The following is a 27,661-nucleotide window of genomic DNA, read 5'->3' as shown; positions in this document are numbered from 1 at the left end:
AGGCTCCGGATCGCAACGGTCGTGGTGTTTTTTTTTTGTTTAGATGGACCTTGGCGTACCAAGGGCGGATCGACGCAAGGACGTTGAGAAGAACGAACAGACTGACCAGAGAAGGAGGGGAAAGCTGAAGAACAGAAAATGGAGTGAGACTCGGCAATGGCTGCTCTCGTGTCACGCAACTCAATGTTCCTCTGTGGTTCTCCCAGCACCGAGTTTCCCGGACCGTTGGGAAAGGAGCAGCGAGACAACGAAATCTCAGATGCGACGTGAGCTGGCGAATGAGCTTCCCAACGTCATGGTGCGGCGGACGGCCAGCAGTGACATGTGAAATTTAAAGAATAAAAAGAAATAAAACCAAAAAAAAAAAAAGGGAACCACCACGTTGCGTTGCGCCAGAGGTGGCTGCGGGACGGGGATGCAGTGGCACGCAGTGGTCAGACGCGCGACCGCTTACCAAATCAGGATAGCTGCACCTGATTCTGCTGAGGTAAGCTGGCATCCGGCGAAGCTTCGGATATTCCCGTGAGATGAAGCCTCAGGCAGCAAGACATGGAGTGACGATCCAGATACAGCCACGGTGATTACCTAAGGTACTGCCTGGTGTCGGCGTCCCATGTCCCATGTCCGTCTTATGTCAGCGTTGCACAATTCCCGTTGCCCCGGGCAGCCGTCCCCACCCCCGGCTGTCACAAGTTGTGTGCGATTGTGGCAGCGTCTCGACTGTGTACACAATTCACAGTAAACACTCAGACCCTGGTGATGCACCTCTCCACCAGTCACGATTGACAACCCACACCCCTCCCCATACTGCAATCACAGCTGTGGGCTCTCTCTTTTTGTGAGCCATTCCCGCTGCTGCTGCTGCTACTGCTGCTGCTCCTTGCCGCATGCCTGCTCCAACTTCACAACGTCTTCTCCTACCGCGTCCAGAACCGGAGCGCTGCTCCTCGTGTCCCACATCATCATACCCGTTGTCGCTCGTCGCGTAGACAGCATCCTCAACATGGACACTGCGGAGAATACGGTATGTCTTGCATTCACATCCAGATCCGGGACATGAAGCTTTGGCGACGTCGCAAAGCTACAATGAACCAGAGCAGCGACAGAGCAGAGCCACGATGGACCATACGCAGCTAACAACATACCCCTTCACAGCAGCATCACTTCCGATCCTCCGTCATGCGACCTCACAGCAACCTTCCGCGACCAGGCGCCTTCACCTCTGGCCTCTGCGAAATGAACGAAGCCCAAAGCAACGCGCGCGCGCACCCGTCCATGATACCGCCGCCGGGCGCATCCAAGATTGGCTCCCTCAACAGCGCCATGAACCTGAAGAGGGAGGTCCCCAAGCCAGGTTGGTCTTACTACCCTCCCGGTTTGCGCTGGGATGACTGGTTGCGGCTGCTGACAGTGCCTTCTACAGCTGAGCATTCGGCTACCAAGCACCACAAGACCCTCGCCGAGAGGGCAGGCGAATACCCGACCAAGCCATCCTCGGCGGCGGCAGGCGCAGGTGCTTCTGGCATCGCCAGGGCCCCTTCTGTCAGGCGGGTGCCCGGGTCGACATTGGCAGAGGTAGGTTCCCCAGTTTCGTTGCCTTGCGTTGCCCATGTGTGAATCGTCCACTTCGCACCTCATCCCGAACAACCGACGTCGAAGCGTCCCGTCTCCTTGGACATGGCCCCCGAGTCGACTACGGCCTCCAGCATCGTTCTCCGGTTTGACGGTCTTCGGACGATCCTTTGGATAGTAGTGCACCTGTTTCGCTCTATACGGCATATCTGGCGGGTTGTCATCCAGTCCGTTCCTCGACCATTCCTCTGGCAAAGGCTGCTTGCGTCCTTCCCGCTTCCCTGGCACCAAAACACCCTCCGCCGACCACGCTCTCGGCCTCAAAACGGTCCTTCAGTACCTACACCAACGTATATGCGAAGCGTCTCCGGTAGACTCCAATTGTGGCTGGGATTGCAAAGCGACGGCGACAACACACGTAGCTGCATTCGACTACTCCTAGACGCCGAGGTCCAAGGCGCCGAATGCTACCAGGCCATGGAATGCGACGACGAGACGGACGACAGGGATGAGCTGCGTTGTGTACCGCCCAATGCTCGCTCACTACCACCACATGTAGTTTACATGCTGACTCGTAGCAGCTCAAAAACCCAGATAATATCAGACCTCGAAATGGGACGACGACATCACGATACAATCAGAACAGCAGCTTCTCCGCGAGCGTCGGCCCCCGAGGCCATGAACGTGCAAAATCCTCCCTTGCTCACTCAAAGTCGGTACACGGACAGTCCCGGACCCGAAACACCAATCCGCATACGAGACCGCGCACGGCATACGGTCATCGATCTGAGGAAGAGTTTGATGGACCAATAGAACAACAGCATGGTACGGCTCTGCATTCCCAGCGACTGAACTTTCTGCGACCCCTTGAATTTCAGCCTAGCAAGGCTAGACACGCCAGTCACACGTCCCAAATGCATTCGCACAGAGAAGTTTCTCTTAGCAGTCGGTTTGGCGCACTATCCATCAAGGACGACGCCAGTACGACAAGCTCAGCACAAGATGAAGATCAAGTGGTTTTCAGCCAATATGGAGGAGACACTAGCGTCAGTTCAATCTCGACCATGGCGAGCATCGCGCAAGTGGACAATGCCACCATGCGCGCGCCATCACGCAGGGCCCTCGCGAAACCGCCAGATCTGTCGCCCAAGAAGAGGCAGGCCAGTCGCATGACCGATCCTGTCACGCCTTCGCCAGATTCTAAGCGATCGAGGGCATTGATGGAAAGACTCGAAGAAACAATTATTGCCATCAAGGACTCGAGATCCCCAGCCAGATCCCCTTCTCCTTCTAGACTTCGTTTTCTCACAAAAGATTCTAACTTGACCCAATTCGTAGGCTGGGATGTCGAGGGCAGGGTTGCCGAGCTTGACTCGCAGTTTAAGCAGGTGAAGGAGTCAATGACTGTCATGCTCTCTGACAAGGAGTTGATGGACGAGCGAGTGGAGATGTACAAGAAGAGGAGTGAGTAGTAGTTCGGACGACGAGCTACCGTAGCGCGGACTGAACTAATCGGCTGGCAGTATCTGAACTCGAAGCGGAACGAGACAAACTCGAAGACCGCAATGGGAATTTCCAAAATGAAATCAACAACATGCGCGACCAGATGCAAAAACTGACAATTGAATCCGAGACGGAAAAACGCAGTCACAAGTATGAGCTCGAGGACGAAGCCCGGAAGCACCGCCACGAGCTGGACGAACTGCGACGCGAGCTCAAGGATGAGACACAACGAGCGGAGAAGAGTCACCGCGAGGCTTTGGATGCTCTTGAGCGACATTTCAAAGCCGAGATTGAGGAAGAGCGTCACCAGAAGTCTAGGGAGGTGCAAGATTTACGAACGCGGCTCGGCCATGAGCAGCAAGATCTCAACGCCGTCCTTCAAAAGAAGGACAGAGAAGTGTCGGAAATGAGAGGCATAGTGGAGACGCTCAAGGGAGATTTGGACCGCGAGCAAAGTCTCAAAAAGGGACTCGAAGCCAGCATTTCGGAACTCTCTGCCTCCAACGTCACCCTCGAGGCCAAGATCAACTCGCTCAAGTCTCATGTCGAGTTCCTCGAGTCAGATAGTAAGGCGCAGTCAGACTCCTTCTCCAACATGGAAGCCAGATTGCAGGAAGCGCTCAAGGCGGCCCAAGTGGCCGAGGAGAAGCTCATCAAGGAGGAGACGGAACGCCGCGTCCTCTTCAACAAGTACCAGGAGCTCAAGGGCAATATCCGCGTCATGTGCAGAGTCCGTCCTGTACTCAGCTCGTCAGAGGGTACGCCGGCCAAGGTCACCTTCCCCGACGAGAAGACATCTGCCGAGATCGCATTGCAGACGCAGGAAGTCAACAGTTTCGGCGACGTGTCGAACAAGAACATCAACTTTGAGTTTGACAGGGTGTTCGACCCGTCGGCCCAGAACCAAGATGTGTTTGACGAGATTTCGCAGCTCGTGCAAAGCGCGCTCGACGGTTACAACGTGTGCATCTTTTGCTACGGCCAGACGGGATCTGGCAAGACGCACACCATGTCTTCTGCAGACGGCATGATTCCTCGCGCGACGCACATGATTTACGACACGGTTACCAAGTTGAAGGAGAAGCAGTGGACCTACAAGATGGAGGGCTCCTTTATTGAGGTGTACAACGAGGAGCTCAACGACTTGTTGACGCCCAACAGCCGCGAGTCGGACGGCAGGGTGCGCAAGCTCGAGATCCGACACGACGATGCCCGCAAGCAGACGGCAGTGCTCAACTGCAAGACTGTGTCTCTTGATTCGGCGGATACGGTGGAGGTGATGCTCGCTGAGGCGCAGAACAACCGGTCAGTGGCGGCTACCAAGGCCAACGAGCGGTCGTCGCGTTCGCACAGCGTCTTCATCCTCAAGCTGTCTGGTTACAACTCGGCAACGGGAGAGCGGTGCGAAGGTACGCTGAACCTGGTGGATCTTGCGGGCTCCGAGCGGCTCAAACACTCGCAGGCCGAGGGCGCCAGGATGAGGGAGACACAGAACATCAACAAGTCTCTGTCGTGTCTCGGCGATGTGATTGAGGCGCTCGGCAAGAAGAGCGGGCACATCCCCTATCGCAACTCCAAGTTGACGCATCTGCTCCAGTACTCCCTTGGGGGTAACAGCAAGACGCTCATGTTTGTGATGGTCAGCCCGTTGGAGGCGCATCTGAAGGAGACGGTGACGAGTTTGCGTTTTGCTACCAAAGTGAGTTCAATGCGGCTGCGAATACCCATCTTGTATGAGAGAAACATGCTAACGCGAAGCAGGTTCATAATACCCATATTGGCACAGCCAAGGCTACGAAGAAGGCGTAGCAGACCGGCCGGATGGCTGATGAAGGCGTTCTTGGATCAGAGTCACGGTAACCGGGCCCGGCGTTGGAGGATTTATTGCGTGGTTGACGGGGCATTGTTGAAGCTGTATATCCTAGAAATACGTATGAGTACGATTTCGACATACAATTACAAGCCCAAGGGCACTTTGTACACACTCAATTGGAGTATGAGAGTGATTTTGTGAAGCAATTGGGAGAGGGCATCCATTCATCACCTCATGATAGAGATGTCAGCCGTGGGGAACTTGGGCGCTGAGGTAAGGCATTACAGCCTGAAGGTCCTCCCCGCTGCAACTGCCCGGCCGGACCTAACCTCCCCTGCCTGTGCCAATGCTCCAACCCCACCATCCATTACCTCACAAGCTCGCCCGCCCCGACAACTTCCCGGCTTCCACTCCCTTTTCCGACTTGGAAGGTCGATAGACGCCGGCCGAACCAACAACGAACGACGTGAGATACAAAAGGGGCTGCCGACGCCCGTTGTCCATTGTTCGATGACTTTGTCGCCTGTGTTGCATTACAAGCAACGTTGTTTCGCGCAAACATTCTTTCTGACAATCAGTCTCTACAATCCATCATTTGTGTGCATCTGTCCGAAGCTGTCGAAGTAGCCTGACAACACTTGACTCCAACTTTTGTCGTCAGCCATTGCCCGGTTTCACGGAGTCGAGCGCAATTTCCGTCTTCTCTTTTCAAGCGCAGCTTCCGTCATCGAGCATCTGTGCCGGAAGCCTGTCAACGACATAAACCACCGCGAGTGACCCCGAAAACGAGAGAGAAGAAACGACCCACGCCCAGCCGGGCCGACGCCTCCAGATTCGAAATGAACGGCATGTCAAAAACCAAGAAGGGTCTGGGCGACTCTATCTGGGCCGCCCGAGGCAAAGCCCAACCTTTGTACAAATACCAGTCAAACCAGTACCATTCCTCCATCATCACACCCGCCACACCGAGACCCCCGTCCCCGGTCAACAACGGCGCCTACCGACCCGCCACGACTACCTCCACGTCCGGGACGGCTACGCCCAACAGCCACGACAGCGGGAACACAAACACGAACGCAACCTCCTCTCACGCACCTCGGCCGAGCGGCGGCCTCTCGGCGCAGCAGGAGTTCAAGCGGTACATCCAGATCGTCCGCCGGCTGAAGTGGAAGCTGCCGTACCTGAGCCACGGGTACCACCACGCCATAGCACGGCCTGAATCCCCGCTGTACGGGGGCGAGACGGACGCCGAGGAGGCGGAGCTCATGTTCAAGCTCGACTTTTACGAGTATTACATGTTGCTGGAGCGGGCGTTGGTGCATTTGATGGGCGTGTTTGGGATCACCGTTTCGCGGGACGGGTGGGTCACCACGACGTCAACGACGAGGCAGGGGAACGGGACGCGGCAGGCGACGCATACGTATCATCGGAACGTGATTGCGGCGCTGGAGAAGGAGGATAATCCGCTTCACGAGGCGTTGGGGAGCGGAGAGGTTGTGTTCCAGCTGTTGAGGGCCAAGGAGCTGCGGAACCGGTGGAAGTATGCCGAGGACCCGGCGGACGCGGACGGTAACGGGAGCGGGAACGGGGGCGCGGGGAGGGGGGCCGTGGCGGGTGAGAGGGGCAGCATGGCGGCGAGGGAGAGGGCTGGGACGGCGCCGTTGGAGAGCTACGACCTGGACAGGATTTTTAGGTACATCTTTGCTGGGTTTGATGCTGGGTATGCGGTTGCGGAGCAGTGGGTGCAGGCGGAGATGGGGGCTGGTAGTGGTGGTGGTGGTGGTGGTGCTGGCGGTGTAGGTGGAGGGGTTGTTGAGATGGAGGAGGATGAGTTTGATTTCATGGTTGAGGCTATGGATTGGGAGGCTGTTTAGTGAGCTGATGGTTTCTGGGACTGGATGGTTCTTGTTGGAGGCCATGTCATGGGCGTTGGTGTTGGTCCCGTGATGAAGAGGAAAGGTACTGCTTCTCTACATTGTTAGATTATGGGTTGACGGGAGACGTTGGACCGGAGTGATGGGGGTGTTGCGGGAGACTGAATGGTGGCATAGCTTGCATTGTTAGACGATACCCCTTTTTCTTTAGTCTTATTAGAAGTATACAATTTCAAGAGCCTTATGTCTTGGCTCAGTCCTTTCTTCTTCTTTTTTTTGTTTTCCATCGGACACGGTCTGCGCCTGCCAATGATTTGATATTCAGTATCTGATGACGGCCCACCACTCGAGCAAGATGAACTTGAGATTGATAGCGAACATTCAAGGACCGGATGATGGGCGATTGGTGATGATGATTGTAGTTCTCCCGCTCGGGAACTCTAGCCACGCGACGCGCGGGAGCGAACGTGTGTACCTAGATGAAGGGGAGAGATGATTCATTGGTTCATTGGTTTGGTTGTTGGTAGGAACGGGTGGTATCGCGGCCATCTGGGTAAACGCAAGTTGAAGTTTAATCAGGACAGAAGATGAGGACAAAAAGGGGAGGGAACCGTTGGGTTGTCGGTTCAAATCCCGGCGCAGGTGGAAAGTCTCTTTTTCTGTATTGCCGGTAGGGGCGGGTGGGATGTAAGGCAGTAATGAAAGGGAATCCCAGAGTTTCCAGAACGCGAACGGAGTAGAATGAAGCATGGAGATGAGGTCGGCGAGAGAACCGAGGAACACGAGCCTCTGTCTTCTTCCGAATCTCGTTTCTTCCCCTTACAGTCGGTTTCTAGTGTACGAGTAGCCTTCCGTAGATCGGACGATACCTAGGAGCAGGAGCAGAAAAGACCCATCTCGAAAAGCTCCATGGCCGAAGTATTCCCAACCGATGCATCAACGAGCGTCTACCTTCACCAAGGCGGTGAACCGGAACGACGTACGGGTAGTTATGCGCCCGCCTCGCCTCGTTCAACTCGTTTAGGAGTGCGAATACGCGAGCAGAGCTGGGCTCGAGCTCCCAAGCGTTGCCTGGGATGGCATCTCCAGACGGCAGACGGGATATGCACGTCTGCAGCAAAACATGCCAACCGACCTGCCCCGTACCCCTGCCTGCCCCCCGTCGCGCCCCTCAACGTTTGGAAAGTTTCACCTTCGGCTAAGGCATCTGCCGTGCGCCGTCTGCCACTAGCGGCTGATCCGGCGGGGGGGCTTCTGGAGAGATGTTCTTGGCGATTCCGGCCTTTGGGTTGGTACAGGTGAGCTCTCGAGAGTACCTAGAGTCAAGCACCGAAACGAAGAGGTGTGTTTCTTCCCGGCGCATGTTCTGAAGCTACTGCGGTATTCGAAAGTACAGTACTAGTGTCAGGCAAGCACGGCAAGATGGGTAGCTCGCTGCTCGAGCTGGGGCCCTGCGAGTGGAATGCAGCCCGCCGAGCGAGGGAAGCAGATCGCGGACCCTTTGAACCCTGGAGGGAGCGTTACCCAATTGGGAGGTGCGTATTCGTGAGCGTTCCAATGGACCCGGCGACGTCCTGGCATACGCAGGCTTGGGACTTTGGATCGCGTTCAAGTGACCCGTCAAGAGGGAACCGCAGAGGCGGCATGAGGAATCTGAGGCGAGGGGAAGAGGTTTGGTATCCCGCCGCCGGAGCTCTTATCCTTGACGACATGATATCCTGAAGCTTTTTTTTTTTGGCTTTTTTGCCACGCCGCACGACATCTTTCGTCGTCTGCTATCTGAGTAAAGGGAAATCCGGGGACGTGGTGCAGTTAGGCGGGAATTCAAGAAGCTTGCGCGGGAGAAACACAACTGGAAATGTTTGACGTGTTCCCCATTCTAGGGTGGTGCGTGACCGTAGTAGGGATCTCCCCCGATCGTTTGCTCGAGACTGAATGAGGGGTTCCAAATGACGGCAAGGAAGACGAGGAACAAAGGTTCCCTGGGTTTCCAAAGTTCCTCTGGCTCGCCTGGCTTTACCTTAGCGCAGGCCCCAAAGTCAGTATTCCGTACTAGGGACAAGGTGATGGATGTCTGTGAGTTTTCAATGACAAGGGTATCATCAGCTAGTTCATACTTGTAACCTCACTGCGTGGTGGTCGCTTGGTGTTAGTCCCATCTTCCACTCGCTCCTCTTTACCCGAGCGTTTCGAACGGACTCGTCTCAGCTGGAGCCACGCCCACTTTCCATCTGCTCTTATTACGCAGACTGATATCATTCCTACCCTTTCTTTCTTCGTTTCTTACTTTCTCTGTTCCCTTCTCTGCAACTCTGTTTCGGTGAAGTCGTCTCTCGGATCTTTCATCTCATCTTCGTGAGCTCTTCGAGCTCTCTTGGAAAAGGAAACATTGCCAGATAAGAAGAAACAATCTCCAAGAAAAGGGTCACGACCAACCGCCAGACAACAATAAAAGATCAACAAAACCGGGAAAGGAAAGCCGGTCATCGCCACAATGTCCCTCGCGACAGCAGCAACCCAGACCCTCCTCCGCCCGCAAACGTGGCCGGCGTCGATCTGGGTCCTCCTCCTCACGGGGCTCGCCTACGCCGTCGGCTTCCTCGCCTACCGCCCCTCGTTCCCGCGCAACGCGCCCAAGGTGGTGCGCGGGTGGCCCGTCCTCGGCACGCCGCGCTTCTTCACGGACCGGGGGAATTTCCTGGCCGAGGGGGCGCGGTCGGGCCGGTTCGGGAACTGGAGTTTTTATTTTGGGAAGATGAGGATCGTGGGGTTGTCCGGGGACGCTGGGCGGCGTGTGTTTTTTGAGAGTCGCGATTTGGATTTTACAAAGGGGTGAGTGTTTGACGTCTCGTGTTGTTGGTGCTGGGTGGCAGTGGCAGTGGGAGATGGGTGGGTTGGCGATGACTTCAACTAACACCGTCCATCACAGATACGGCGCCCTCTTCAACGCGACCCCGCGCATCGACGTCGCTAAAAACGGGACCCAAGTCGAGGAAGACAGCTTCGGCGCCAAATTCAACCGTAACCTCGTCAAGCTCCTCCGCAAGGAACTCCTCGACACCCGCCTCCCGCTGCTGATCAAAGACACGCGCGACACGATGGACGAGCTCGCCGCCCGCGTCGGCGAGACCCCGACCGTCGCGGACGACATCGCCGGGTCGGAGACGGAGGGCGTCAGCGACCCGTTCGAGGACATGTACCGCCTCGTGTTCAAGCTCACGATGCGCATGGTCGGCTGCGACGAGATCGCCGAGGACGAGGACCTGCTGCGGCGCGTGCTGCGGATATTCGAGGGGATCGACGGCGCGAGCACGGCGACCAAGGTCATGTTTCCTTGGATGCCGACGGTGGGGCACCTGAGGAGGGTGTACAGCGGCGCGCGGATGTACATGATCCTGGAGAAGATTATCAAGGAGAGGAAGGACCGCGGGGTTCCCGGGAGCGACGCGCTGCAGTACCTGATGGAGAACGGGGACAGCACGGTCGAGATGGTTGCGTTTATCGTCGGCGCGCTGTTTGCGGGGTTGATTAACAGCGGGATCAACGCCGCGTACCTGCTGTGTTTCATGGCGACGGAGGAGACGTGGTATGAGAAGGTGCAGGAGGAGGTGGACGGTGTTATTGCGCGGCATAGGCTGTCCGAGGAGGAGAGCGCCGAGCAGGTTCTGGGGAGGCTCGATATGGAGACGTGGGAGGCCGAATTTCCGATGATTGATTTGGGGTTGAAGGAGACGATTCGGCATACGATTACGGGGTGCGGGTTCCGGTATAACGGGAGCGGGAAAGATGTTGCCATCGGTGGGAGTGGTGAGGTTGTGCCGGATGATGCGTATGTTGTGTACCATTTCGATACCACGCACATGGATCCGGGGTTCTTCCCGGAGCCGTTGCGGTGGGATCCGGGACGGTATTTGCCTGGGCGGGAGGAGGATAAGAAGGATCCGCATGCGTTTATCGGGTGGGGTGCTGGGAGGCATCCGTGTCTCGGGATGAGGGTGAGTCTTTTCTTTTGGTGTTGCGTGATTCCCTGATCTACCTGGGCATCTCTTCTCAAGATGCCTCGTACGGACATGACTGCTGACACTCTGGAAAAACAGTTTGCGAAGATGGAAATGGCCGTCACGACGGCGCTCTTTGTCGCGAGGTTCAACTATCACCTGGTGGACGCCAAGGGGAACAGGATGGCGAGGGTGCCCGAGGACTCTGTGGATCGGAACAAGCACTCTGCGTCCAAGCCAAGGGAGAAGATGTTTTTGAAGTATTCACTCAGGGCGTAGGAGGTTTCTTGGAGTGTGTGATGTGAGTAGATGATCTAATCTAGATTGCATCGAATGGAATCACGTTTATGAAGTAATGATGGAAGAGAAGTATACTTGGGATTTCTTTTCCCGTGACCATCCAAGGTAGTGTCTTTTTCCAAGTACAGGGGAGTTTTACGTGTGCGTCGGGTTCCATCTTCAGACGATATTAATTCGACTTCATTGCTAAGAGGAAAAAGATTCGCGACTGGTGGTTCTTACGGCAAAAAGGAATATATTCTTTGTAGAATGTAATGCGCTGATGATGTTTCTTTTCATCAGCAGGCAAGATTCATGTTCGGCCCCCGCCCGACTCGGTGATATAAGTGCAGCACATCAACCAGAAAAACCCCCGAACCGGTGGGTCCCCTTCCCCCTCCGAAGACGGGACCGCCGAACGCCGATGCGGAAGGGAATGGAATCCCCCCGCGCCCCGCTGCAGACAGGAAGTCTGGAGGGGTCTACACACTCGCACTCTGCGGCCGGCGAGTGAGATTGATGGTCTAGTAAAGTAAGGTGGGCGGCGGATCCTTCATGCCAAATAGGCGCAGCTTGCGTCTGTCGTGCATGTGCTCGAGAACCTGTAGGTAAGCTGTGACTGCAGAGGTGGGCGCAGTAGCGACTCTGCGACGTGCGCAAATCTCATCTCGTCTTTTTTTTTCCTCTTCTCAACCTCAACCACAGTCATCCTCCAGTCTCACTGAACGTTGTCTCCCCCGTTCATATTACGCTGCGGGTATTCTTCTTCCCTCTTCACATCTCTCACCCTCTCATATCTTCTACCTTATCCAAAGTCATCTTCCGAGTAAACCGAAAGAGAGAGTGAGCGAAAGAGCTTTGGATCTGGGATCCCCGCATCATCGTCAGCACTTCTCCGATCGCGAATTCAAGATTGGCTCGCGATCCCGTCATCTCACTCAACCACCACGGTCTGCAAATTCCCTCACTCAGAAACCTCACCCGCACGATACATCCAAGGGCATCAATACCCTCACAAACCCGCCCAAAATGCGCACTCACCAAACCCCAACAGAATGCGAAGTCATCCAACCCGCCACCCCGCGCGGCCAAATCCTCACGCCCCTAATCCTCATCCACGACGGCGGCGGCACGACTTTCGCCTACCACTGCCTCTCCCAGCTCGCAGGCCGCGCCGTCTTCGGCATCGCGAACCCGCGCTTCCACTCCGGTGTGCCATGGGAAGGCGGCGTCCCCGAGATGGCGGCGGCGTACCTGCAAATGATTCGGAATACGGTTACCAAGGGGAGGGAGTTCCCCGCCCAGGCGCCGTACTCATATGTTACGACTGCTGATGGCGGGAGACTGAAGAGGAGGAGGATTTTGCTGGGCGGGTGGAGCCTGGGCGGATTGCTCTCGTTGGAGATTGCGAGGTTGGTTGGCGAAGAGGATCGCGATGTTGAGATTGTGGGGTTGCTCTTCGTGGATAGTGTGTATCCCGTCTGGCCCAAGGGTTCGGAGGTCAAGATTGGGAGGTTTGTCGAGGATGAGAAACTGGAGACGGAGGAGCCGAAGAATGTGAGGCTTGCGAAGAGGGCGATGAAGATGGCCGGGCAGGTTGTGAGGGTTTGGAAGATGCCGAGGTGCGGGGCGGCGGGTGAGACGGAGGTGGAGGTTCCCAAGGCCGTTGGCTATGCTGATGCCGATAGTTCCGATGGAGGAGGCGAAAGGGCAGGGACGACGGCGGATGAAGCGGACGTGGAAAAGGACTTTTACGTTTCCAAGGAGGAGAAGGAGACGGCCGAGGTCATGTGGGAGAGGCCGCCGCGGGCTGTGCTCGTCAAGGCCAAGGAGCACGTTCCGATGCCGATCGAGGGGATCAGTTCCGTGGATGTGTATCGTGGGGATGAGAAGCTTGGGTGGGATGGGTATTGTCCAGGGTTTGTGGAGGAGGTGTTGTTGACGGAGGGGAGTCATTTTGATATGTTTGCTTGGGCGAACTGTGATGGGATAACGGAGAAGATTAACGAGGCTTGTCAGATACTGGAAGGGGTTACTATATGAGGTGGAAGTGAAAGGATGGATTTGTATGCTTTGCGATGCATGGCGTGGATTGGGTTTACTTTGCTGGAAGGACTTTTGGCATACGGAACAAATAGAGCACGGAGAGAGTAGAGCCAGATGTCATTGATTTAATGCTAATTGCGGTTGAGATCGTCTTTCTCATTCAGCTCGAGGATTGAGGCTCACGTAGATGGCCAAATGAAGGGTGATCGCAAGACCGTCGCATTGCACGGCCATGCTTACCTAGTAGTCGAGTGATGCCTGAGCACTGATGATGAATACATCAGAAAGCATTGCTGGATGGTATCTCTCACCGTCTTTATGAGACTGGATCTTGAGAACATTGGACGACAGGCTTAGCGAGTACCCGAGTTCGAATCCCAGCATGAGCGCCAGAGATGTAGTCACACCGGTGGCGAACTCTTTTTTTATTCTTATCTTGTTTCTTTCCTAATGCCCGTGAATGCTAACTTAGACGGGGATCGTTACGATAATAAGTAGATGGGTACGGACGGTCCTGCGGTCCCGGAGCAAAAGGAGGAAGTCGAGGTACTAAAATAGAATTAACACGGCAATTCAAAAAGGAATAATTGCAACCGCCGGGGTTCGAACCCAGGTCCCCAGCTGGTTCCCGGAATGGGAGGCTGGAATGCTAAACCACTGCACCACGGTTGCCCTGGTTGATTGAGAGATACTGAGGGCAGAGGGCAGGCAGCTCTTGGACGGACGCGGGTCTGTTTGGGGGTCACGGGGTGAAGGATTCCATCGTATTCCATTGGTGGTAGCCTGGCAGGTACATGTGGTTTGCTTCCTTCCCTGTCTTGTCCCGTTTGCCTCCCCGGAGGCGGAGGAACTTGAGCGGGCAGGTGCCGGAGAGACCCACCCGGAGCTGAGTCCGATGTCCCCATGCACCCAGTCCCGGCCCGAGCTTCTTCAACGCTCCGGCTTGGCAACGGGAGGCCACAGATCCAGATATGGTCTGGCCGTCCGTTTGCCTCTCTTCCTTACTCATCTGACTGTCACCCCTTTCTCTTGCCTCCGCCGATACTCAATTTCCACGTTGCGCCTCAGCCGGCACAACCACCCTTTCCTTCTCGACGACAACAACCGGAGCCCTGGTCTCCGCTGCCGCTGCCACTGCCGCCGCCGCCGGAGTCCCCCCAGCCATAGTAGCAGGCGCCGCCACCTCCTGACCACTCCTCGCCCAAGCCTCAAGCGGCGTCGTCAACACCTTCTTCAACGCCCCAAAAGCGTACACGGAAAGATACATGAGCAACAGATTCATCATGCCCCAAAGCGCCACAAGCACCTGGAACACGACCCAGGGGTTTTCAACGAGGTAATCGCCCATTCCGATCCCCGCCTTCTCCTCAAACTCGGCGAGCGCGGTGGTGAAGTTCTTGCGCGCGCCGTCGTCGTCGGAGAAGAGACCCTCGCCGCCGGCTTCTTTGTCTTCTTTATCGGCTGCGTCGAGCGAGGACGCAAAGACGAAGAAGGCACCCATCAGCACCACCAGAAAGAGGGCGAAGACTACGCGCGCGAGCTGCAGGAGCCAGGTTACGGAGAAGAGGAAGAGGACGAGGGCGCCATGGGGGGAGCCGTAGTCTGCTGTTGCGAGCCAGGTTGCTAGGTTGCCGCCGGCAGGAGTCGCGACGATGGCATTCCGGGGGTTCGTTGGTGTTTGCTGGAGTGCTGTCGAGGGCGAGGCGGCGACGATGAGCTTTGCGACGAGGAAGGTGAGGAGAGAGGGGAAGGCGATGAGCTGAAGGAGGCCTGGGTTCGAGTCTACGGCTGTGAGGCCGACGCCGCCGAGGATGAGGAGGGTCCATGATCCGAGGATGGAGACGGCGAGGGTGGTGTAGAGCCATGAGATGGCTTGGCGGAAGATGTTGGCCATGGTTTACCGGATGGGTACTGTGATGGTGGGAGGATCTACGCGGGGGTACTCCGTATGTCCTGATGGGTGCTTGGGTCCAACGGCAGGCTCGGCGCCTCAGCTCAATTCGCGCCAAGATTTCTGGCCGAATGTCAGAATTGATATGTTCGTATTCAACAGAGATTCGCTCGCTCGCTTCCCTTGGCCTCTGACCTTGACTGTCGAGCTTGAGCAGTCGGAGATGGGTGAGAGGTAAGACGAAGGTTGAAAGTGACAAAAAGGGGCTCCACTTGTTGTTGCCTGGGATTTCAGGGTCCCAAAAGTGGCTTAGCGCATCCATCGGCAAAGCGAACTTTGTTGCGACCACCATCACACAAGTCTCTTGGTCAACGATCCTTCAAGCCATTTGAAGCCTCCACCGTGGCCATTGGCATGAATTTTGCGAAGCCAAGTCTAGGATACCAAGTAAAAATTGATAGCTGGGCTCAGATGTTGACTCTTTGATGTCTTTGCAGTCTGATGTGCTCGGAGTTACCCAGAGCTTATGTGACGCTTGGCCTCATTCATACTTGGTATGGTGAAGTTTTGCCGACAGAGTCATGATGAGAAGAGTGAAAGGCACCCATCAACACATTTGAATGATTCCACTCCCGCAACAGATAACGCGACTAGTGGGTGAACGCGACAAACAGACACGACTCAAAGAGACTGTGTCCGGGATTGGGATTCCGACGCTGTAGCCTCGAAGACCAGCTCCACGGAAATCCTTTCTTCAACTCCCATGGTATCTGAAGTGTTGTGGCGATAAACCAACCTACTATATCTATCCAAAGAGGTATGGGGTCTAGATTCAACTCGGCCGAGTTTGGGAACGCTTGGAATACAATTCCGAAAAGACGAAGCATCATATGGAACGGTCTGCCCATAACCTTGCCTTACGCTATCGCTGCCTATCAGTCTACGGAGTAAGTGGAGTCGATGCTGTTCTGCCCCATCCTAACATCGAGGGGTCCTAAGTGCTTGGATCTTGAGCTATGGAATATCCACAAAGACCTATCTAGCGCAATGAAGGAAGCGCATCAAATGAGTACATCGGAAAGGATTAGCATGAAAGAAATGTTTCTTCCTCTAAGCCATAGCAAAACGCACTGCGAAATATTTTGCGGCATCACGACGAGACTCAAGGTAGTGCCAGGCTGCATGACCTACTCAGTCAACTTCTCAGCACTTTCGAACATTTCACGTGAACCCACCCAGGTATAAGCTTACTTCCATGACCAATAGATGATGAAGCCAACCGCAGAACAACGTTGCAGGAAATGTCACATTGTCGCCCCATGAGCCTTTCAAAAATGGATCCCAAGGATGCCCTCGGTTAGAACTTGGGGCCACCCAGATCCCGGGATGCCCCCGATGGCGACCCGTTTTCATCTTATCTATCGGATTAGAAGTCCAATTCAACCGCGGCATACGGCCGACTGCGCAGGGGCTAATTAGGGGCCCTATTTATAATTATTATAGCTAGCCTAACCTACGGTTAGAACCTCTTTTTTATACCTACTACGCAGATATTCATATAATTTAATTAATCTCTTCGTTAACTACGGTTCGAACTAACTACCTTATAATAAGAATACTAATACTAATTAGTAGTTAAATTTTATTATTATAAATCGGTAAGGCATCTCGTTATATAAAAAAGACGACCTCTTAATACTATATAAAATAAGAGATTCGTATTAATTAACCTTATAAAAGTAAATAAAAAAAGAAGTAATTCTTAAATACCGCACGGAATTAAGTAATCGTAGCTCTTTACTATTTATAAGAGGTTAACGTCTATTATATTAAACTACGTTAATTAATAAAACCGCTTAAGTAACTAGCCTTTTATTATCGCCCCTAGTAGCTTTTTTACTAAACGACTTTTTTATAGCCGGCCCGTAATTAGAAATTAACTAGTTAAATTAGAAAAGAAAAATACCTACGTAACGACTACCTACTTAATTAATTAGTATAATAAACGAGCTTAATAATACGGTATAAAAGAGTACCGTATAATTAAAAAAGGGGATCTTTAAATATAAATATTCTTATTTAGTAATAAAAGTAACCCTATAGGAGTTATTAAGCTAAAAGATCTATAGTATATAAAAAAGTCTATTATTACGAGGATCTTATAAGTACGACTTTAAGCCTATAATCTAAATAACTTCTTCGTAGCTCCCTTAACTACCCCCCGGGTATTACTTAAGAATAAAGTATAGGGGACGGTTTAACGAGGGAAGAGGGGATTTAAAAGTCTTAATAGTATTAAGTTAAGAGTATTATAGATCTTAGAGATTAATTTAAAAAAAAGGCGGCTACCCTAAAGTAGTCTTACGACCTCCCGCTAGAGTTACTATTAGCCTAAGAAAAAGCTAAAAGGACGAGGATTTAAAAAAAAAAAAAAAGAATCCTTTAAAAAGCCGCTAAAAAGCTTCTTTTTATACTAGCTCTTAGCGCGAGATTACTAATTTTAAAAAATTAACTAAGTAATAAAAAGGATCGTTAGTAAGTAATAATTACCTAACTATAATTAAGCTACGAAAAAAACTACCTAAGAAATATAAAATAGGGTACTAAAAGGCCGCAAAAAATAAAATCTCTAAGGTATTTAACCTTACCGCATACGAGTAATGAGTAAGTATTTTCGCTTATATAGCTCCTTTACGAGCCGCCTAGTATTCACTTTTAACTATTCTTATAAAATACTACCCTAAAGGAAATAGGTTAGAGAAGGAAGCTATTTAGAGATTATAAAGAGCACGAGGCTTAGGAGGCTAGAAGTATACGGGATAATAAAAATTAGTAACTAATAAAGATCCTAAGACTAATTACTATATCTTTTTATAATAATATAAACGTTTACTATTATTATTATAAAAAGGAACTACTAAAACCTACCCTTTTATACTAAATAAAAAAGAGGATCTTAATAAGTATAATAGCTAGCGATCTAAAAAGGTAATAGTAATTACTAAAAATAATAAAAACGAGAGTAGTAACGAGATAATAAAAAGAAATAGGAATCTCCTAAACCCTAATAAATTCGTTAAGTAATAAAAGTACGGATTTATTATAACTAGCGCGCGGATTAAATATATCCTTATTAAAATTAAATACGTTAGCGACTATTAATATAAGTATAAACTAGAATACGACCTTTAGCGAGTTAAGGTAAAGAAAAAAAGGACGAAACCCGATCCTAAATAAAATCCTAATCCTTTATAAGTAAGTAAATATTAACTTAGACTATTAGAGGATATAGATATATAGAATTACGGATTAGCCTAATAGCGAATAAATTAATATAGTATTAATCTATTTAACTAGGGTCTATAAGAAAAAGGGGCTATAGGAGTAACCCCTATTTTATAAAATCGTAAACGACCTTAGTTACTAGCTAAACGAATAGTTCGCGAGCGTAAGCCTAGGAATTATAAAAATAGTTAATAAATTCCTCTACGGGCGAGGGGTATTATTAATATAATTATAATCGTAAGAGCTATACGAAATACTAATAGTAATAATTATAAAAAAGGAATTCGTATTATAAAACTAAGTATAGGTCGATAGAGCGTATAATTACTTTAACGAATTTAAAAAAAGGGTAAACGACCTAAATTTCCTCCCTATAATTACTAACGGAAATCTATTATTATAAAAAGATATACTAGAGTAAAATATAGTAGTAAAAATACGATAATCGATAATTCTACTTATTTTAATCTATAACTCGTTACCGCTATTAATATAAAATTTAGCGCTAATCGGTTAATAAAAAAGGAAATAAACGACCTAAAGTTATTAATAATACGTAGCGATATAAGGATCGTATATAAATACTAAAAATCTAGTAATAAATACGAGGTAATTTATAGACCTTAAAAAGATCTTTTTAAAAAAGAAATTATATTCTAGGGGGAAGTATAAGGTCTTATAAAAAACCCTAACGATATTTTACGATTATTACGACAAAGTCGGAATTAGGGAATACTAATACTATTTAGTAATTAATATCGTACTCGTAAGTAAAGCCTCTAATTATTATTACGAAGCGGTACGTAATCTCGATTAAAACGACTTTTTTAATATAATTAACGTAATCTAAAGCCGCTTTGAGACTTATAATAAGAACTTAGAGCTCCTATCTAAGCTATAAGCGATTTCTTTCGTATTTATAGCTAAGATAATAGAAGGTAAATTGCGAGTAAAGATCCTTAAAGAGCTTATTAATTAAATTAATAAGTTAATAAAAACCTAACTAAATAAGGGGATAAATAAGTAGAAAGTTAAATATTTTTATATTATAATCTAGCGTATACTAAAAGCAAAAATAACCTTATACTAAGTACTTAAAAACTACGAGACGCTCTACTTAAGGCTAAAATCTAGCTTTAATATTAAAGTAAGAATACCGTACTAAACCTACCTCTAAGTATACAACGGCCCTTATTAATAATATTAAGTCGATCGAACGTATAATAAAAAAAGAAACGAGGCTAAATACGGTAATCGTTAGTAAAGAGGCCTAGATTTATTAAATAAGTAGAGATTTAACTTACGGATAGGGTAATAAAAGAGGTAATACTATATTTATAAAAAGGATAGATATTAGTTAAGTAACTACTTTGAGGAAGAGCGTACTAAATTATATAAATAGTATAAAAAGTCGAGGGTAATAAATAGTAAAACTAGCCCTCGTCGGTTTAACTAATTCCTTATTATATATAAGGGCAGATCCGAGGGTATAGAACTTAGTAACAGTAGCTAAAATAGTAGCTTAAAGTATATACTCCCTATAAAAAATTTAGAAAATAAAGAAGATCTTACCCCCTATACTAACGAATTAGATTATAATAAAATTAACGATATTAACTACTTTTTTTTTACCCTATTAGCCTTTAGAAAATATATAAGGCTAAACGAATAGAAAGTAGTAAAAGCTCTTAATAAGTAGGCTTTTATTTATAAATAGTAAGAGAAGGTCCCTTAAATAACGGATATAGAGGCGGCTAAAAGGGCGAATTTAATAAGGCCGAAGCCTATTCTCTTAATAATTAAAAAAAAAACGTTATTTCTCTTAATATCTAAAAAAAGGAATATAGTACTAAGTAAATCTAGGGGTAACTAAAGGGGTCCTTTTTATATTACTTAGATCCCTTAAATACTAAGCTTATATAAGTATTCTACGTAAGTAAAAGGTACGGCCTAAACGATTTTTATAGAATTATCTTAGATATTAAGGTATTATAATAATTAACTAGAGGAAAAGGGCAATTCTAAGCGCTATAAAAGATCGTATTAATAATACTTAATATATTAATAGCGGGTATTATAAAGATTAGTTTCGGCCTAAGTAAGGAAATCGTCGCCCTAAGTATAATAAAAATAGAAACGTACTTCGGAACGATAACTTTCCATATTTTACCCGTTAATACCCTATTTCTCTTATATCTAAAAAATATAGATCGACTAGGTATTATATTCGATAATACGAGGAATAGAATCTTTAGTAATAAGTACTTCGAGATAGTTAAACGATAATAGGGGTATATATTTATAAAGCTTACTAATAATACGAAGTTAATTAATTACCTAATAGAAAATAAGCTTAGAAGACTATACCGGAGATTTAGGTACTTATTAGTTACGAGGCTATATAACCTCCTAAAGTAATTAAATAATAATAATATCGAAATAGGGGCGCTAGAGTAGTTAACGAAAGTATACTATTAATACTAAATAAATGCGCAGAGCCTATGCAAATTTAAATTTAAATTATATAATAAGCTTAACTTTAACTAAGAAATCGTCGTCGATATTTTCTATATAAATAGTTAATTAGTACTATATATAATCGACGTAGCTATATCTTTTTAAGTAGGGTAATTCCTCTAGGATTTATAAATAAAAATAGTATAAGTAGCCCTACGAAAAAGCTAGATTAATATATACTAAGGACTACTAAATAGTATTAGAACCGACGCTAGTACTAGCTTTAAGTTAGTAGAATTTAGGGATAATATAACGGCCTACGGTATATAGCTAAAAATCGTACTCGTTAAAGCGTACTATAATATTAAAAAAATAGAGAGGGTATATTAATAGTTAAAAAGGGCGTTTAGAATTATTAAAAAAGAAAATCCGGATTTTACTAATAATAAATACCTCTAGATAGTACTCAAATACTATAACGATACTATAGGGCCTAACGGACTTATACTAACGTTATTAATATTTAGAGTATATTTAAAAACGACCTTAGCCTCGCTACTATTACTAAGTATAAGCTAACGAGCCCGAGTAGTTAAAAAAATAATATAGGCACTACGCGAGGTAAGTATAAAAAAGTAAGTTAACGAGGTAATTACTACGCATAATAAGCCTAATATAGGGGATAATCTAAATATACTACTAAATTTAGATATATAAATATAGCACAAAATTACCTAATAATAGGCTAAGCTATATAAATTAATTTTTATTAACGAGCGCTCTTATATAATTATAAAAGATCGCAACTAGCTACTTAAAGTATTAATTATAGTAGTTAGACCGTACTATATAGATCCTAATAAAATAATTTCTAACTTATAAAAAGAAAAAGAGCTAAGGGAAACTATATAACCCGTAGTAAAGGTATAAAAAATTATCCTTAACGAAATCGTCGTAGTAGTATTAATAAATAACGAGGAAAAGGAAATTACTAAAAGGGCACTAATATTACTAATAAGACGTCGCAAAAAACTACGATAACAAGCCCTAACGTAATAATTTATTACTAGCAACAAGGTAATTAATACTTTTTATATAATAATAAAAAAAGCTAATTTCGAGCTAGCGGTTAAACTATATAAAAAAGGCGTAATTATAACTACTAAAAAGCCGTATAAGGGATTAGATCTTATTAAAATAAATACTCTTCGTAATCGAGGGGTCTATTAATTTATTTATACGACCTAAAAAAACATATAAACCTCCGTATATTTAAATTATAAATAGTTCGTAAGATTAAAAAGAAAAGAATACCCTAGCTATACGAGAAGTCTAAATACGTAATTTAAGAGTACGGCAACGTTAAAAAGGCAACGCTATTTATATAATTACCTACTATATAGCGCTATAGCTAACGATTAATAATAGCACTAATAATATTACTACGGAAAAAGGGATACGAGATTTAGAACTATAATATTACCTAGGCCTATACCTAATTAGCTATAGGGCTTATAAAAAAAATCCTAGCCTATCTACTAGAAGAAATAGCTAATACGTACTTAAAAAATACGATTATTAGAGTACTTAAGCTACTATATAGGCTTATAGAATCGGGCACTTATTAGTAAGCCACTTACTACGATTTTTATATTAATTAACTATTAATAGTTACCTCTACGTATAACCCGTGCTTATTAATTACGGAGTACGAAGGTAACTAATTTAAAATCGTTAGAATATAAACTAATAATATATTAAGCCTATCTAATATGAACTTTATAAAAAAAGAAAATAAGGAGCTTTAGAAAGCGGGCTTTATAATAAAGCTAAAAAAGGTCCTTATAATAAATACCCCCTTAGTATTTAATAGCGAGATTTTTATAATTAAAAGGGAAACCGTCGTTTTCTAATAAAAGGGGTAAGGTAAGAAAATTAACCTCGTTAATCCGAACGTAACTAACGTTAAAAAGCGGTATAAGGCTAAGCTCGTACGAGGGGTATATATTATAAGTATTTATTAGCCCGAGGTAATTTTTAACTACGCTAAGGTAGTATAGGCTATAGATCTAACTAAATAAAACGTCGAGGTACTTAATAAGCGGCTTAAGTAATAATAAACGAATCTTAATTAAGGTCTCGTCTACTACCTAATCGACCTTATAACTAATAAGCTCTACGTTTTTATTAATAAGTTATTTATAAATAATAACGACCTTACTTCGTAATTAAAGTATATTATTATCCTAATTAACGAGAGTATAGGTAAGAGCGAATTTATTATATATAGTAATATAATCTATTACTTATTAATTAAAAATAAGTAGGTAATAAGAAGTATATTAATATTAGAGGTTTATAGTATAATTAACGGCGTTAACCTCTCTTATACGATTTTAATAATGCTAAAAAAGATTACTAATTAAATTAGCCTTTTACCTATTCTAACAGTTATCTATACTAATTCTTACTTACTATACGAATACCTCGTTAAATTAAGAATAACGAAAAAAAAGAGGCTTATAATTAATATTATAGCCCTTAAGTAATCGTATAAAAAGCGCGAGATACTTAAGATCCGTTAGATTAATAATAAAAATAACCTTATAAACGCTTTTATAAAAATAGTATTAAATAAAGGATTAGAATAATTCGTAAGTAGTAAAAAAGTTACTATATAACTAGAAAAATAGGTTATATAAAAAGAATAAAAAAAAGTAAGAAAAGGAGATAACTTAGTAAACGGGCCCGAGGTTAAATTATACCTCTAACTATAGCGGCTAAATTAATAAAAAAAAAAAAAGTTAGTATTAGATTAAAAATCTAATTCGACCGCGGCGTACGGCCGACTACGTAGGGGCTAATTAGGGGCCCTATTTACGATTATTATAGCTAGCCTAACCTACGGTTAGAACCTCCTTTTTATACTTACTACGTAAATATTTATATAGTTTAATTAATCTCTTCGTTAACTACGGTTCGAACCAACTACCCTATAATAGGGATACTAACATTATCAGATCCGCTCTTGCATGCGGGCCAAGCATCAAAGTTTTTTTTATCTAATCCGTTGCCAACCGTCCAACTGCACGCGCGCCAAGCCGGCGCGATACGACCTTCAGAGGACCCAACATCCCGCCCGCTCGTTGGCCAGCGCGGGAACCGCTCTAAGAGTCTAGGCTACGCGATGTCGCTTCTAGTGCAGATGGCAGCGCAAAAAGTCTCTAATACGACGTCTTGTGTCCCACTTGGCGGAACCACATCTAAAGAAGCAGGCTCGTAGCTACCGCTTTAGGACACCCATTCGCGGCGAGATATTCGCCCGGTTAGCCAACCATCAGCCAACAAAAAGATGCTGCCCAGTGCCAAGTCGTGACGTGTGGATCGAGTTCGTGCAAACTCGGGGACTGGACACGCTCTTCTCGAGGGACACCAAGACGCCCGGCCACGGTCAATGTGAAGTTTTTGCACTCGCTGTGCCGTACGATCTCGTCCGATGCCGGAATTTTGTCGTGCCCGACAGTCATGTTGGACGGAAAAGGACCCTTGAAAAGATGGTCTCGTTCGGCCTGCCAGTTCCGCTGCGTGTGGTAACCGTGGTTTGGTAGAGTGGATTTACGTAACATTTCTGCTCGTCCTTTCGAGTTAAGCTTCTTGTCAATGGAAAATCGTTTCCTACTTTTTACTTTGTACTTTGTTCTGCATGATAAGTCGACTACATAACCCGGGGGCCCTTCTTGACATTTCCACTGTTGAGACTTTGGTTCTTCCGTCTCAAGACATACCCGCATCTCAACCCAAATCAGTGTCCCGTGACAAGAGTCGCCCATCATGAGCTCCCCTTTCGTCCAGCAGGCCGCAGCCGAGAGCCAGACTCAGAGCCTCGACGAAAAGACACCAGGCAAGACCACGACGGAGATCACCTCTGACAATGATGTCGAGAGCGAGAAGGAGGAGGCCCAGAATGGTGTCAAGAAGATCCAGGCTATCACCACGGCTTGGACCTGGAGAGCCCTCATCTTTACCTACGTCTTGTAAGTGTGATCCAAGACAGCAGGACTTGAATGATCCCCGGACTGACGCAGATGCTCTTCCTAGGATCTGGGTGACGTCTTACACCCATTCAATGCAACAGCAGATGAACAGCAACCTCGGACCCTACGTTACTTCATCGTTCCGCCGTCACGGCCTTACCGCCACCACCGGTATCGTCTCAGGCCTGGCTAGCGGTGTCTCGCAGTTGCCCCTCGCCAAGATCCTCAACATCTTTGGTCGCATGGAAGGCTACATGTTGGCCCATCTCCTCTGCTGCTTCGGTCTGATCTTGATGGCTGTCTGCCGCAACGTGGAGACCTACGCCGCTGCACAGGTTCGTCCTCTAATTTCTTGTCTACCCCAAGTTGTTACTTACACTATCGAACTAGGTCTTTTGGGCTGTTGGAAGTGGTGGTATTGGCTACATCCACACTGTCCTCATCTCCGACACCACGTCTATCCGGAACCGAATGATTATCTACACGCTCAACTCGACCGCGTACATTGCCAATGCATTCGCCGGACCTATTGTTGCGCAGCTGTTCAACGACCATAGCAGCTTCCGATGGGCGTTTGGCTCTTTTGCTATCATCTTCCCCGCCTTTGGTTCCATGATTACGATTATGTTGTGGTGGAACCTCAGGAAGGCGTACAAGCTAGGCCAAGGACCGGAGTTGAAGCAGAGCGGCCGGTCTCTGAAGGAGTCATTCTTCTTCTACTGCACAGAGTTTGATGGTAAGTTCGAGGCAACTCCATGGACGCCGGCACATTAGCATGTACATTAACAACATTCAGTCGTCGGCATGTTCCTCATCATGTTCGGCTTCTCCCTATTCCTGCTGCCGTTCAGCTTGGTCTCCTACACAGCCAAGAAGTGGGCTGCCGGCCACATCATTGCCATGATTATCCTTGGAATCTTCTGTCTCGTTGCCTTTGGTTTCTGGGAGAAGAAGTACGCAACTACACCTCTTGTTCCATGGGTCAACCTCAAAGACCGGACTATCCTAGGATCGGCCGCCGTGGCTGGTGTCATCGGGCTGAGTTTCAGGTAATTAACCCAACATCTCTTAAATCAGTCCACGGAGACGATCGTTGACGTTCTTAGCTAGCTCATGGGATTCTTTCTTCTCATCGTACCTCCAGGTCGTGCACCGCCAGAGCATTAGCCAGGCTGGTTTCATCGGCAACATCTACACGATTGCTTCCTGCACTTGGGGACCCATCGTAGGACTGTAAGCCATGCCACACCTTCTCCCGATGAGCTCCAAGGCTAACCCACATTCCTAGTCTCATCCGCCAGACCAACCACTACAAGTGGATCGCCTGCGCCGCCATCCCCGTCGCCTGCCTCTCCACCGGCCTCCTCATCCACTTCCGCACCCCCGACACCTACATCGGCTACATCATCATGTGCCAGATCCTCAAGGCCGTATCCGCCGGCACAATCATCATCTGCGAGCAGCTCGCCGTCATGTCCGTGGTCAAACACAACGAAGTCAGCGTGATGCTGGCCCTCATCGGCCTGGCCACCTCGGTCGGCCGCTCCATCGGCCGCGCCATCTCCGGTGCCATCTGGACCAACGAGTTCCTCGACTTCTTGATCAAGTACCTCCCCGAGGATAACAAGGCTGATGCTGCTACGATTTACGGAGACATCAAGGTGCAGCTTTCGTATGCTTGGGGAACTCCCGCTCGCGCTGGTATTGTGCATGCTTATGGAGATGTTCAGCGGCATATGGTTATTTGCGGTGCGGCTTTCATGCCTCTGGCGCTGGCTTGTGTGTTTTTGTGGAAGAATGTCAATGTTGCGAAGGTGCAACAAACCAAGGGCCAAGTCTTCTAGTTGAGCGTACAGGCATTGTGTGGATGAGATCGAAATAAAGCAGGAATGTCTCCAGATAGTCTTTCATCCAAATGTCTGTTTACACTACATATAGCAAAGTAATACAAGACCATGAATCTCCTTGGAGAACGATGAATTCAAATTTGTCGCAGGAATATGATTGACGAGCGCAAGTGCTGCCTGCACTAGCAGTCCCGATTTCATGGGGAAAACATCCTTAATTACTACTTATATATAGTCTCTCGAAAAGAAGATGTATTCAATGATAATTAGCTATGAAAACAGTATACGCAAATTCGAGGTAAACACGATTCGCCGCTAGAGAAACAAGCCCTTTTGCTTCCCACTTCTCTTTCATTAAATATTCCATAGTAGCCATAGGGTATTTTGCGAGTTCGATTCGACTTTTAGGGTTCCGCCTTGTCGTACGACCCAATATTCTGCTGAGAACATTCCGCTTCGGCTTCACTAAAAGGGTTTGGAGTGCCACCGCATTTTTCGGTTGAGCCAACTGAAGAATCTGGGAAAAAGACACCCTATAAGCTGGCCTAGTCAGTGTCTCGGCTTCTTCATCTTGTTCCGAATAAGTGGTGCCATTGCAAACAAGAATCTCCACTTCGGCATCTGCCCCTGTCGGATTAGAAGTCCAATTCGACCGCGGCATATAGCCGACTGCGCAGGGGCCAATTAGGGGCCCTATTTATAATTATCGTAGCTAGCCTAACCTACGGTTAGAACTTCCTTTTTATACCTACTACGTAGATATTTATATAATTTAATTAATCTCTTTGTTAACTATAGTTCGAACTAACTACCTTCTAATAGGGATACTAATACTAATTAATAATTAAACTTTATTATTATAAATTAGTAAGGTATCTCGCTACGTAAAAGAGACGACCTTTTAATACCGTATAGGATAGGAGATTTATATTAATTACCTTACGGAAATAGATAAAAAAGAAGGCGATTCTTAAATACCGTACGGAATTAAGTAATCGTAGCCCTTTATTACTTACGAGAGGTTAACGTTTATTATATTAAACTACGTTAATTAACGGAACC

General features: G+C 47.4%; 8 protein-coding genes and 1 non-coding gene across 9 annotated transcripts; 7 read left to right on the top strand and 2 right to left on the bottom strand.

Annotated features, from left to right (window-relative positions):
* Positions 1-183: 183 nt before the first annotated feature.
* Positions 184-4,884, top strand: CLUP02_09858 (kinesin motor domain-containing protein; the record flags this gene model as incomplete). Its single annotated transcript, XM_049288836.1, has 8 exons — positions 184-266; positions 931-1,024; positions 1,156-1,354; positions 1,424-1,575; positions 1,660-2,094; positions 2,154-3,036; positions 3,096-4,774; positions 4,837-4,884. The coding sequence occupies 8 exons, from the start codon at positions 184-186 to the stop codon at positions 4,882-4,884; spliced, it is 3,573 nt and encodes a 1,190-aa protein (XP_049145980.1).
* An 843-nt stretch (positions 4,885-5,727) lies between these two features.
* On the top strand, positions 5,728-6,762 carry CLUP02_09857 (uncharacterized protein; the record flags this gene model as incomplete). Its single annotated transcript, XM_049288835.1, has 1 exon — positions 5,728-6,762. The coding sequence occupies one exon, from the start codon at positions 5,728-5,730 to the stop codon at positions 6,760-6,762; it is 1,035 nt and encodes a 344-aa protein (XP_049145979.1).
* A 1,422-nt stretch (positions 6,763-8,184) lies between these two features.
* CLUP02_09856 (uncharacterized protein) lies at positions 8,185-8,484 on the top strand (the record flags this gene model as incomplete). The annotated part of the gene is made up of 1 exon (XM_049288834.1): positions 8,185-8,484. The coding sequence occupies one exon, from the start codon at positions 8,185-8,187 to the stop codon at positions 8,482-8,484; it is 300 nt and encodes a 99-aa protein (XP_049145978.1).
* A 348-nt stretch (positions 8,485-8,832) lies between these two features.
* CLUP02_09855 (cytochrome P450 6A1) lies at positions 8,833-11,039 on the top strand (the record flags this gene model as incomplete). The annotated part of the gene is made up of 4 exons (XM_049288833.1): positions 8,833-8,838; positions 9,218-9,594; positions 9,692-10,757; positions 10,860-11,039. The coding sequence occupies 4 exons, from the start codon at positions 8,833-8,835 to the stop codon at positions 11,037-11,039; spliced, it is 1,629 nt and encodes a 542-aa protein (XP_049145977.1).
* Positions 11,040-12,068: 1,029 nt separating this feature from the next.
* On the top strand, positions 12,069-13,082 carry CLUP02_09854 (thioesterase domain-containing protein; the record flags this gene model as incomplete). Its single annotated transcript, XM_049288832.1, has 1 exon — positions 12,069-13,082. One exon carries the CDS (start codon positions 12,069-12,071, stop codon positions 13,080-13,082), a length of 1,014 nt encoding a protein of 337 aa, XP_049145976.1.
* Positions 13,083-13,673: 591 nt separating this feature from the next.
* On the bottom strand, positions 13,674-13,757 carry CLUP02_tRNA159. Its single transcript has one exon. It is a non-coding gene; the product is annotated as a tRNA-Gly (tRNA).
* Positions 13,758-14,130: 373 nt separating this feature from the next.
* On the bottom strand, positions 14,131-14,979 carry CLUP02_09853 (uncharacterized protein; the record flags this gene model as incomplete). Its single annotated transcript, XM_049288831.1, has 1 exon — positions 14,131-14,979. The coding sequence occupies one exon, from the start codon at positions 14,977-14,979 to the stop codon at positions 14,131-14,133; it is 849 nt and encodes a 282-aa protein (XP_049145975.1).
* A 5,337-nt stretch (positions 14,980-20,316) lies between these two features.
* On the top strand, positions 20,317-20,547 carry CLUP02_09852 (uncharacterized protein; the record flags this gene model as incomplete). The annotated part of the gene is made up of 1 exon (XM_049288830.1): positions 20,317-20,547. A coding segment is annotated over one exon (231 nt), but the record flags the coding sequence as incomplete, so codon positions are not given.
* Positions 20,548-24,549: 4,002 nt separating this feature from the next.
* Positions 24,550-26,760, top strand: CLUP02_09851 (siderophore iron transporter mirB; the record flags this gene model as incomplete). The annotated part of the gene is made up of 7 exons (XM_049288829.1): positions 24,550-24,752; positions 24,817-25,087; positions 25,143-25,488; positions 25,549-25,801; positions 25,863-25,985; positions 26,041-26,587; positions 26,656-26,760. The coding sequence occupies 7 exons, from the start codon at positions 24,550-24,552 to the stop codon at positions 26,758-26,760; spliced, it is 1,848 nt and encodes a 615-aa protein (XP_049145973.1).
* Between the last annotated feature and the right edge of the window lie 901 nt (positions 26,761-27,661).

This window comes from Colletotrichum lupini, chromosome 5 (genome assembly GCF_023278565.1).
Source record: "Colletotrichum lupini chromosome 5, complete sequence".
NCBI classification, from domain to species: domain Eukaryota; kingdom Fungi; phylum Ascomycota; class Sordariomycetes; order Glomerellales; family Glomerellaceae; genus Colletotrichum; species Colletotrichum lupini.
The sequence above is the reverse complement of the archived record's forward strand: the minus strand, read 5'-3'. Positions and strand labels throughout refer to the sequence as shown.